Source organism: Tachysurus vachellii, chromosome 14 (genome assembly GCF_030014155.1).
Source record: "Tachysurus vachellii isolate PV-2020 chromosome 14, HZAU_Pvac_v1, whole genome shotgun sequence".
Taxonomy (NCBI): Eukaryota; Metazoa; Chordata; class Actinopteri; order Siluriformes; family Bagridae; genus Tachysurus; species Tachysurus vachellii.
In genome coordinates, this window is record NC_083473.1 from 13,907,147 (window position 1) to 13,919,427 (window position 12,281).

Genomic DNA, 12,281 nt, shown 5'->3' on the forward strand with positions numbered 1-12,281 from the left:
CAAGTTTGGCATGTAATAGTATTACCCAGATGCGTGGGTACATGCAACATGCAAACATTTTGAGCACTCTGAAAACCTTTCATTGTTCTCTTTCTTTGGCTTTCATAGGCATTTGCTCCTGTCTGTCCTGTGATTTTGGTGGGCACTCATTTGGACGTATGTGATGATGACCTGATACAGGAGTGTGCGCTCAAGGTTCAGGAGGAGGTGTTGTCCCAGCCACTTTTCCCAACCATCAGAGAGCGCCACATGCTGTGTGCTTATGAGGAGTCAGACTCTATCAGCAGACTGCGCAAGGCCATCGCCAGAGAGGCCAGCAGCTTTAAGGTGATTTTCTGTCAAATGAAGTTGGCAATGAGGCTGAAAATTATGAATAGACAAATCATGTATTTTTCCTGAACACAGAGACATTTTTTTAAATTTTACTCTTATTTAAGAGAATTGCGTCCTCTGTGCAGATCCAGGGGCAGCCGGTGATGGGGCAGCTGGTCCCAGATTGTTATGTTGAGTTGGAGCGGAGGCTTCTACAGGAGCGGAGTCGTGTGCCTGTTGAGTTTCCTGTGCTCAGACACCAACATCTCCTGCAGCTCATTGAGGAGAACCAGCTACTGCTGGAGGAGGGAGAACTTGCTCACGCAATTCGCTTCCTCAGTGAGACTGGTGAGAGAACTTTCTGATTCTGCCTGTTTGTGTCTAAGTGTAATTATTGTATCATAAATTGCTTCATTTTGCCCTGTTTTAATTCATTTTGCTCCATGGTCTTAAACTGCAGTGTAGAACTAAGTGGATAAGATTAGTTTTACACAATTAGTGCTGGAGTAATTGATTTTCTTACATGTACAGTATTACTCAGTGTTTGTACGTACAGACTAATGCTAGTTCTAGTATCCTGAGAAAAGAATTCCAAAGATTTTATATGCATTGTACTATTGTATTTTATATATCTCATTGAAAAATGAAGGAAAAGACATTATTTCTTAATGGTTGTAATAAATTTATGATTTAATAATATGACATAAATATGAGTAAAACCCACATTCATTCATGTTTGTCTTTGTGATGTATGAGTTTTCACAAAATATGTACAAGATCAGCTATTATCATGAGCAACTATTAACGCTTTAATATAGCTTTATAGATTGTGGTTCCATATAGAGAAGTGAGGCCTTCATATTGCTAAACCTTTTACTAGATATACTTCAATATGGATTAAATGGCAAAATTCTAGGTCAACAGGTCACCTGTTTTTCTTTTGATGAGTCAGTTTTTAGGTTCATGTTACTTGCATCATGCTGTACTGCTTTCACTGTTAGTGTTTAAGTCACTCATTGTGTGTGTGTGTGTGTGTGTTTGTGTGTGTGTGTTTGTATATGAAATCCCAGGTGTGCTCCTGCACTTTGATGACCCTGCACTGCAACTCAGAGACTTGTATTTCATTGATCCCCAATGGGTCTGCAACACCATCTCACAGGTTACACACAAATACATCCTCAAATACACATAATAAATTAAGTACATCCAATGAAGTAGAGGTGTGATCTTTGTGTTGAATTATCTGGTTGTAGATGCTGAATCAGAAGAGCCTTTGTGAGAACTCAAGAGGGGTGATGCAGCGCTCAGTTGTGGAGAAATGTCTCAGCGAGAGCCGCTGCTTTCCAAAAGGACGACTCATGCATTACTTCAAACTGCTGGAGAAGTTCCACATCGTCTTGCCCTTGGGAGAAGAGCATCTACTGGTGCACTGCAGGTAGGTTTTATTCAAAACACATCCAGATTCTTTGTGTGTATTATGATATAAAACTGCACGTCATATGAATTTAGAAAATCTGTATATTATAATAAAATGTAGGTGAATTGTCCATGTGTAGGAGTACCAAGTAAACAAAGCAAATATAAATAAATAAAATATTATATCCAAAATATTATTTCAGATATATTATATCTGAAATAATATCTTCTACCATGCTTCTTCCAAACAATTCTTGATTTCCAGAAGTAAAACTTTTAATGTTGATAACAGAAATGATAGAAAATACCATTTACAAACAAAAATTAGAGCAAATATTCAATATACTGCTTTAAATCTTATGTTATGGACCTAATATTTGTTTTTAAATGAATCCTACTTATCACTTTGTATCTTGTCTGTACAGTTTGTCTGATCACAAGCCGGTGATTGAGATTCCTCACTGTGAGAATTCAGAGATCATTGTGAGAGTCTATGAAATGCCTTATTTCCCTATGGGCTTCTGGTCCAAACTGATCAGCCAGCTTCTGGAGGCCTCCACCTTCATGCTCCATGGTAAAGGTAAGACCGTCAGGCTGCAATTATCTCATTGAAAGCTTTCTAACCAGAACGAACAAGAAAAACGTAAAACAAATACACCCTCAAAATGATATGATGATCAAAATTTTAAAGTAAAATTGGTGTTCTAAACATAATTCAATGTGTCTGAACTCTATCAATTTCTATCTTTGCTCCAGAGAAACCTTTGAGGCTGAATCAAAATTACTGGAGGACAGGCGTATACATGAACTGGTCTACTGAGGCTTACTACCTAGTGGAAGCCTTTTCAGTTGTGAACAGCACAGCCAGCTTTGTTAGGATCACTGTTCCTTGTTCACGTAAAGGTGCATTTTTTTTTAAATACTCATCTTTGTCTTTCAGTCATTTGTGTTTGATACAGTAGGTGATTTATTTCTGCTACTTCAGTATCTCAAAAACATTCACCATTCAGATTCGATTTATGGTTTTTTTTTTGTTGTTGTTGCTGGTACAATAGTCTTCCTCAGGGCATAATTACAAGACACTAATGCAAGAAAGTAATATTTACCTACTGTTGGCCAATTAATTGCATTTTATAGTGTGATTTGATCAAGAACAGTGCTTTTGTAGAGATCTTGAAAGCCTTCATTCCTTCACTAACATTATTTAAATGTGAAAAATGTAAAATGTCAATACTATCCCAAGCAGTCTGAAGATATAATTTAAGGCACTTGGCTATGACTGGAATACTAGCAGTCAGGTCAGTTTTTAAGAATTGTGGAACTGTACTGGACTATTTCTGGAAATGCTCCTATAGTAATCTGTGAGGTTTTTAAAAAAAACAAATCTGAATGAAACCCAGAATAAAATTGCTTTTTAATGTGAAATGTTGGAGGATTCATCCGAGATGAGCTGAGCTGTCTGCCATTTGTATAGGTCATGTGTTGTTAGGCCAGGTGGTTGATCACATTGACTCTGTCCTGGAGGAGTGGTTTCCTGGCCTCCTCAACACCGATATACAAGGTGATGGGGAGACGCTGCTGAAGAGGTGGGCGTTTTATAGCTTTGACGACACACAGGACTGGAACAAGATGCTGCTGCAGGATCTGCTTAAACACAGTGATAAAAGTATCACCATCATGCTTATCTACATATCTTTTTTGCATGTATTCAAACCAAACTACTTCATTATGTATTATTTTTTAAATGTATTATTTCTGACATTTTAGATGGTCTATTGGTGAACCCAGAAGATCCTTGCTGTACAATCCCCACCTCCCAGATTTGCCCTGACCTCATGCTGAGTGACCAGCCAGCTAGAATCATGTTGGACCCTGAGGAACTAGAAATGGATCTTTCTGAAGAGTACCTGCTTGGTCAGTAGACACCATATTCTATAAGCAAGTCCTTTACAGTTTATAATTGTTTATGTTGTATTTACACAGATTTGTTTCACCACAACTAGAGGTTGTTGATCACTCTAATAGTGTGCTGTTTTAACTACAGGAAATGGAGGCTTCGGCTCAGTGTACAGAGCAGTATATAAAAATGAAGATGTCGCTGTGAAGATCTTCAACAAACATGCATCCGATCTCTATGTTCATAGATTAGTCAGACAGGTAATCTTTCATCTAATTGGGCTGCAGTTGTATTTCTTGGGCTTATATATAGCACTTCCTTCATAGCTGTTTCTATCTGTTTATCTCCTGAGGAACCAAGTTTCTGTCTGATCATATCATTTAGTTAATGGTTCTCAAAGTGTGGTGCAGGGTCCCCTAGGGTTCACAAAGCATGAGATTTCTGTTCATACATTCATTTATTCATTCATTCTTTCTTTCCTTTTGTTAGTTACAGAGTATGAAAGAATATATACATTTCTTAACTAAGATATTTATTTCTTACACTTGGGCACTTGGGTTTAAGCCAGACACCTGTAACTCAAAGTGGGTTTAGTAAACAATTAATAGTAAACAATATGAATAAATACATCTCCTATTGGTGAAAAAAGGTCATTTTACATGTACAGCAGTTAAAAGGTGTTGTGCTTTTAATGCAGGAGTTGGTTGTATTAGGCAGACTACACCATCCTAGTCTTGTGGATCTACTAGCTGTAGGAAGCTCACCCCATGTGCTGGTGATGGAACTGGCTCCATGCGGTTCTCTCGACTCACTGTTTGAACATGAAAACTGCAGTCTGAATCGCAAACTTCAGCACAGGATTGCACTACAGGTGGCTGATGGTCTCAGGTAAGCATACATGCACTGTTTACTGCAGTTAGTGTAATTTATCTGAATACTGTTCCAGTTAACATGCTGTGATTGGCTTGTCTCTCTGTTACTGATGCAGATTTTTGCACTCTTCAATGATAATATACCGGGACCTGAAACCTCACAATGTGCTGCTGTTTAATCTTAAGACTGACTCAGAGATGATAGCTAAGCTTACTGACTATGGCATTGCTCAATACTGCTGCAGTATGGGAGTCAAAAGCTCTGAAGGAACTCCAGGTACCACTTCACATGAATAAAAAATGAAAAAACCTGGTGCCAAAAAAATCTGAGCAACTTTGCCAGCTGTATTTGACATTTCACCAGCTTTTAGATGAAGGTTTTTGTCCAGTCTGGACAGATAACTAGACTTACAGTACATTTTTACTTCTTTCATTCACCAGATATGTGTGTGTCAAGAGCAATATTCAAATGTTTTTTTTTTCCTGCTGCTGTGTTCTAGAATTATTGCTGAATCGTTTACTCTGTGTTTCCTTGCAGGGTTCAGAGCACCAGAGGTTGCACGTGGAAACGTAATTTATAACATTCAGGCAGATATTTATTCGTTTGGACTGCTGCTATATGATCTTCTGACCTGCGGAGAGAGAATATCAGATGGCCTGAAGTTTCCCAGCGAGTTTGATGAAATAGCCATCCAGGGAAAGCTACTGGGTAATGCCAGACTTTAGACTAGAAGAGAGAAGGTTTTCATTTTCTAATCTTCAGGTCTTTATGCATAAACTGTGAAACTTGCATCCATACTTGACAACTTATATATCACTGTCTGTGTTTTTGTTTTTTAGACCCAGTTAAACACTACAAATGTTCACCCTGGCCAGGGTTTCAGAACCTAATGAAAGAGTGTCTGAGAGAGACCCCAGAGAGCAGACCCACATCTGCACAGGTGAAAATCCTATATTACTCAGAGCCTGGTGATGGTTTCTGAGTGTGTATGTCACTTCTGCTTGTTTGTTTCTGTTCTTCTGTAGGTTTTTGACTGTCTGAACTCAGGAAAGATGCTGTGTTTAATTAGTGAGCTGACACTGCCTGGGCTGTCCTGCGAGTGTTTCGCTGTTTCCTGTCCTAGTGGAGGTTTGGGAGGAAGTGTGAATGGTGGTGCTGGGGCTCAAGTGTGGATGGGAGGTGGCAGTAGCAGCCAGAAGGTTGGCTTTGTCACATGTGTGGATGTAGAGACAGAGAAACAGTCCACACAGGTAATGTGGATTGGTAATATAGCTTAGTAATATAGTTATCCTGCTTAGCAACACTTTACTAGCCTAATATATTACATTCTTTTCATCATGTTTGCTAAATATTAAGCATAGCCATCGTTCTATTTAGTAGATAGGGAGCATATTTTTTTCCTGTACATGTAGCTAATCAAGTAGCATCAGTATGAAGTAACCAAATAAAATGACTTCCTATAGGCTACATTAGCATTTTGGTGAAATCAGGCCTAGTGAGTCTTATTTACTCAAGGTTGTATGTGTATTTATCTGTCAGGAGATTGACCAAAGCCCTGTCCTCTGTCTGGTGACTGTTAAAATGCCTGGAGAAGTCTACGACTGGTTAGTTGCAGGAACACAGAGTGGCTCACTGGTTGTTATGGACACAAGGAACATTAAAGTTTTGCACTGTTTACAGAGAGTGAAAGATGCAGTGACCTCACTCTTCTTCCACACACCTTCTCAGCGCAGGTGAGGATTATATCTGCTGTTAGGGCTGGGGTTTTGGATAATATGAAATTTTTATTTCAGATGTTTTTACAACTTTATATGTGATTTTATACTTTTTCTGTTTAGCTGCTTAAAGAACTACCTATTAGTGGGAACAGCAGATGGAATGCTTGTCATTTATGAAGATTCAGTTATAAAGGTATTCTGTATTTCAGCTAAAATATGCTTACTTCCATGTTGAGAAAATATGTGTTTGTAATGATTCAATATAGTTATTGTTATATAGTCCATTTATTTTTTAGCCTTTAAGCTGTCTATCATTCTGGACTTTTACAACCCAGTGTGCTGATGGTGCTCCAGTGAAGCTTGTACAGGTTGGGAATGTGAACACACCCCTGATGTGTCTGGCTCCATCTGGCCATTATCAGGATCGTACCACTCTGTGGGCTGGCTGTGGCACCAGGGTGCTCTCTCTAACTGTGGACTATGACATCTCCAAGAGTATAGACACAAGGTCCACTTTTAATCAGTTATTAGTTCCTATGATTGCAGGAAATAAATCTATATTTCTTACATTACTTGTGTAGGATTTTATTCTTATTTAATGGTCCTCAAGATCTGAATTATAGCTATTTTATGCAGTTTTTGTTATGCTTTACTTGAGCAGTCAGCAGCATCTGGCCAGGAGTAAGGCATGTATCGCACGGCTGGTCGTTGAAAAGTTTGTGTATCTGAGCAAAAATGGAGGACACAGTGTAGAGGTGTGGGATAAGAAGAACGGGAAGATGATTGACTTCATCGACTGTGTGCAGTTACTCAGGTGAGACTGGATACACATACATGTGGAAACTAATGTTGTTGTCACCAGCTAAAACACATCCACAAGATAATTTACTTCCCGAGTTCGAGTTGTGTTCACATTATAGCATTTGCGGCACAGTTTCAGTGCAACAGAACTCACACCACCTCCTACGGGTATTCTGAATTTTGGTACCATGGTGCACTTCACGGTTCAAATACTGATTTTAGATTATCAGTGATTCATGGAAACTGTGATATGCTTCAGACTCAACTACCAGTGTGAAATCCCCTTCAGTAACATGGGGCTCTTAGTGTACTAATCAAGCTGTAATAAGGTCTTCAATCAGTCTGTAATAAGGTCTTATTAATCTTATTACAGCATAGTAATCAGAATTACCATTCTGAGGACTAGGATACTGAATGATTATTGTTGTATGGATGTCTTATGTGCCAAACAGGAAGGCAAGAGGTGTGAGTGCTGACAGTTCCAAAGAAATGGAGTCATTGTTTGCTCGTGTGAAAGCTCTGCTGGTACAGCATAATGGCACGCTGTGGATAGGCACTGCATCTGGACACATCCTGCTGTTGGATCTGTCTACACGTCAGCTACTGCAGGTTATCAACTCTGGCTGCCATTCAGTGCGCACTATGGCGTCCGTGATGATCGGTACCCGTCTTTGATGTTTTTTTCTTCATACTATAAGACCATTTAAGTCTATACTATACCTACCCTTGCAAAACTCACTAACATTCCATAATACAAGATAAACCTTTACTTTTTTTAACTATTATAGAAACACAAGGCCAAAAAAGTGTGATCCTGATGTTATGCAGACGTGTTCACGTGTCTCAAGAGAAAATCAAGTCCCAATCAGGTAAGAACATTATTGTAGGATTCAGTTACCTTATTTCAGGGAGTTTGAAAGTTTCTCCAAGCCTTTTCAAAAACTTTTCTTTGTCTCTGTCTTTGTGTCTGTGTGTGATAGATAAGGATGCTGTGTTGATGATGTGGAATAATACCCTCTCTCAGGAGGTAAAGGATCTGAACAGGCACTATGAGCTGAGAGAGCAGATTACATACAAAATGCAAGAACAGGCCTATGACTGAACTTTATTTTCACATCTGCCAAACCTGACACTAGTGTAAAGTTTTACCACTCACTGTTCACTAATTGTGAATTCGTGTCATTTTATTGGGACTGAAAAAGGGATCCGTGTAGGCTTTCACTTGGTTAGCTTAAAATGTTGCACAATCAAGAAAAAGCATTTTAAAATGCATATTTAAAGATGCCTTTTGTTTGGACAGCATTGTCTTGTATACCTTTACAGTATAAAAGCTAATTTGTCTCTGCAGAAATATTTTGCTTTAAATTTCATAATGTTCATTGTAAACATTTTAAATGGTATCTACATTTGTGTAATGTTAAATACATTGTTCTTTTAACTTTATTTTATAATCTCATGGATCAAGCTGCTGGAGAATTGTGGTAATTTTATAAACTGGTGACACTTTCAGAACTTGTGCAATTACATGTGATCCTCATCTTGATAGCAGTTTATTGATATAATTTTAGGCACTAAAGAGTAGATGACTACAGTAGGAATAGTCTGTAAGAGTGCAACAGACAGAATGTTTCTTTTCTTCCCCTTACATGACAATCCTAAAAAACAGCAAAAGATTTGTTGATTCCAAGGTATATAATAATACTAGAGTTAGAAGCATAATGATGATGATGATGATGATGATAATAATAATAATAATAATAATAATAAATGCTATTATGAAGTAATACTATATTTACAAGTATGTAATATTTGATGCATATCAGAATGTTTTACTATAACGTGCTGACAACTTTATTACTCCCTCTCCCTAGTCCCCATTGAGACAAGCACTACATTCCCCTGCCCCATTTTTTTTAGTGTAAAAATTTGCAAATATACTTTGGCACAGATTATTTTTGAAAGGGATTTTCAACTCTGTTGCTTTGCTTGAACTACTTTTGAAAGAACTGGACAACAAGCGGAAAATGGAGAACAATGTATTGCTTATTTTTATTTAAAAAATTATTGTGCATGAAAATGTGATTTTTGTACCGTTATTGTACTGTTAAGTAAAAAAACATTTTATCAATAAAAGGACACCTCTGTTGTGTCATGTTCAGCCCATTATTGTTAAAAAGTCTGAATCAGTGTCTCTTTCCAATGTAGCTGTGTGCATCCAGGCATCTTCAGTGGTGCTCTTGGTACTGACAGCTCTTCTTGTAGAACTGGCCTCATAGCTAAAGGCAAATTAGGATATTTAGTAGATTTTCTTGTTCTTAGTGGAGAAACCAGTGACACTGCTCAGACGGATTAACCAGTATGTTACATGATCTCCCTACTCTCAGTACCTTTTAAGACTGACGGCGCATGTTGCATAACATATGTAAGCATAACAAAACCAGTCTGAGGTTTTGGTGTGACTTTTTTGTTATTATAAATGACGTTTCTCTTTTAGATTTAGTTGTGTATTCAATTAATGCAAGGATCTCAAGATACATTTACAGACTTCAATGTGGATCGACATGAATACCTAATAAAATTTTACATGCATACAATGCATATAAGTAGTATTATGATATATCAATAGAATATTAATACATTTTTAGCAAAGGGAGCCTCGAGGGATGAAGCAATGAACTGGTTTGTGAAAGTCAGAGGAGGCAGCAGATGCTGGAGTTTGACAGCTGTCTGGACAGAATGAATAAACTTTATTTTATTTTAGCAGAGGAATACCTAAGCATTCATGACCAAGCTTTTTAAACTGAACACAAATATAATTTCAGATTGCTTGTATTATGTAGGAATTTGGATAAAAGAGAACTGAATTCAATGTATTGACTTTAACATTTTTAATCACATGATATAGCAATAGTCTATTATTGCACTAGTTCCGTTGTGTCTTGGATGCCTTGGACTATATCCTGTTTCAACACTAGGGGCGTTCTCGTAGGCTTTGTTTATGTCCTGTGCTATTGTGTGTTTGTCCCGCTCCATATTTAACTCAGGGCTCTCAAGTATCGCGCATTAAGCATCCCGTCACACATTGTATTTCTCACGCAGAAAAACTTACTATTTATCATATATTTAATAAGCCGCATTGCCCAAAATGTATCAGTCCGCACCGCTGTCTCTATGGAACCGGGCAGGAATCAAGCGCGTCTCCCCTTGAGCTCTTAGTCGAGCCTGACACTTATCAGCCAATCAAAAATAGAGGCTACACAACAGCCAATCAGAAAATAGCACTATTGTATCTGGGTAAGATTTAAAGCAACAACCAATGAAAAAAAGCAAATCCTGGAATTGTTCAGCATCATCCTCGTTCACTCACAGAGAAAACGACTGGAGCTGTGAGCATCACTTTGAGCACAGACAACAAATTCACAACTTGTTTGACATAAACAATGACATTTTGACTGCTGTTAGAGAAGTTTCCCAGATAATCAGCATGAGTGAGTTTCATGAGTGTCTGTAACGTAGCCAACAGTTTTACAGCCTGTTCACTGACAACACCTGCTCAGAACATGTAGTCTAGGCCAGTGGTTCTCAAACTGGGGCCCTGAGATGGTGCCAGGGGGCCCCGGCTTTATGACATTTTATAAAATAATGAATTTATCATAAATTCTGTGTAATTAAATCTCAGAAAAATAAGGCTACTAACCACCAGCACTACATTGTATAATTTTATATGTTTTCTGTAATTCAAATATTAAGTTTTGGAATGGTTGATGTCATAATTTATTTATTTATGTATTTATTTTGTGTGTGTGTGGGGGGGGGGGTAGATATATTTAAAATATGTCGCTCTTGCCTGTCTTCAAAACTTGAGAGCCCTGTTAACCCGTTCCCAACTCTGCACACATGTTCCTCATTAGTTTTCCTACAGTATATACAGTATTCCTGTGGTCTTGCGTCTGTTTTCTTGTGTCCTCATAATTGTGTGACTCCTGGTTTTGTAGGAGGTTTTGTTCAAGGTTTTGTTTTCTGTCTTATGTAAATGGCTTTTGTTTTCTAGTATCCTGTTTTTGTATTTTTGCTTAGTTTTTTGCCTCTTGTCTCCTTGTGTCTTATTTCTTTTAATACAACCCCTATTTACCTGCTATCCCTGCATTTGGGTCTGATTTTGTTCCTGTGGAGGCACCCGTTTCCTGACACATTGACTTTTCACTTCCACTTTAAAACATTTAAGGATTCTTGTTCAAGTATTTAAAATTAATAATTATCTGACATTGATGGATTCCTGGTATTGGTAGTTTTACTGGTATTGGTCTTTCATTGTCATTATGCCTTGGGGAAATTTTTAATGTGTTTATCAATAGCCACCAAGATACACAAAGGAGAAGTCCTTGTAGTATGGTGTTCTGCAGTTTTCAACGACATTCTTCAGCAAATTCTTCTCCAACCCCTCTCTCTATATGCTCATGAAACAGCATACAATGATGTGCTCTTTAGTTAATCCTTTTTCTTGCCATTAGTTACTGATAAACTTTGATGTTATATGACAAAATGGCTGATGAATCAATAAAAGGACACCACTGTTGTGTCATGTTCAACCATTATTGTTAAAAAGTCTTAATCAGTGTCTCTTTCCAAGCTGTCAGTATACTGCAGACATGCCCATACACACCTAAACACTTCCATGTGGCCTTGTGTAAGCCATGTCTGGACCCAGTCAAGTCAAAGATCCTGGACCCAGTCAATGTCAAAGCCAGTGAAAATGATCCATTTTAATCTGAGTCTTACTGACAGACCTTCTGTAGATTAGATTTTATTGCATGATAGGAAACTCTCCAATAGAGGGCGCCATGATGTTGGAACGTTGTGCCTTTGCAAAACAGGCGAAGAAGAATCTCAGCACTGTTCTGTTTACATAGATATATACACTAGATGTCGCATTGGGGTCCTAAAAATGCGTCAAAACCGCCGCCATCTTTGTACGGTGCTCCTTTACTGCAAATGCATGGACGATGCCGGACTTCTGTGCTGCGTTTGGTTGTTCAAACGAAAGAAATCTAAAAACCAGACAGTAAGGGATTACATATCACAAGTGAGAATGTGTTTTATGATATTGAATGGTAGTAAATTATATTTCTTGTTCCGTTGGTTTGTTTTAGTCCTTGGTTAACGACCACAGCTAATCCATGCTAGTTACTCATTAGTTTTTGACAGTTAGGAAAACAGACAATGTTTGTAGATTCCGAAGCTCTTAATAAGGACATTAAAAATTG

At 38.0% G+C, this 12,281-nt stretch overlaps 1 protein-coding gene across 3 annotated transcripts in view; it reads left to right on the top strand.

Moving 5' to 3' along the window:
* lrrk2 (leucine-rich repeat kinase 2) overlaps positions 1 to 9,128 on the top strand; it is a 23,095-nt gene extending 13,967 nt beyond the window's left edge. For all 3 annotated transcript variants that reach the window (XM_060886163.1, XM_060886161.1, XM_060886162.1), the window contains 21 exons: positions 109 to 327; positions 459 to 660; positions 1,383 to 1,471; positions 1,566 to 1,747; positions 2,154 to 2,308; positions 2,485 to 2,631; positions 3,203 to 3,394; positions 3,496 to 3,642; positions 3,773 to 3,885; positions 4,323 to 4,513; positions 4,614 to 4,774; positions 5,036 to 5,206; positions 5,338 to 5,438; positions 5,524 to 5,748; positions 6,038 to 6,231; positions 6,337 to 6,409; positions 6,552 to 6,724; positions 6,878 to 7,030; positions 7,470 to 7,678; positions 7,806 to 7,886; positions 7,998 to 9,128. In XM_060886163.1, coding sequence (XP_060742146.1) covers positions 109 to 327; positions 459 to 660; positions 1,383 to 1,471; positions 1,566 to 1,747; positions 2,154 to 2,308; positions 2,485 to 2,631; positions 3,203 to 3,394; positions 3,496 to 3,642; positions 3,773 to 3,885; positions 4,323 to 4,513; positions 4,614 to 4,774; positions 5,036 to 5,206; positions 5,338 to 5,438; positions 5,524 to 5,748; positions 6,038 to 6,231; positions 6,337 to 6,409; positions 6,552 to 6,724; positions 6,878 to 7,030; positions 7,470 to 7,678; positions 7,806 to 7,886; positions 7,998 to 8,119 — 3,300 coding nt within the window. In that variant the 3' untranslated portion in view covers positions 8,120 to 9,128. The remainder of the gene's footprint in view (positions 1 to 108; positions 328 to 458; positions 661 to 1,382; positions 1,472 to 1,565; positions 1,748 to 2,153; positions 2,309 to 2,484; positions 2,632 to 3,202; positions 3,395 to 3,495; positions 3,643 to 3,772; positions 3,886 to 4,322; positions 4,514 to 4,613; positions 4,775 to 5,035; positions 5,207 to 5,337; positions 5,439 to 5,523; positions 5,749 to 6,037; positions 6,232 to 6,336; positions 6,410 to 6,551; positions 6,725 to 6,877; positions 7,031 to 7,469; positions 7,679 to 7,805; positions 7,887 to 7,997) is intronic.
* The last annotated feature ends 3,153 nt before the right edge of the window (positions 9,129 to 12,281 follow it).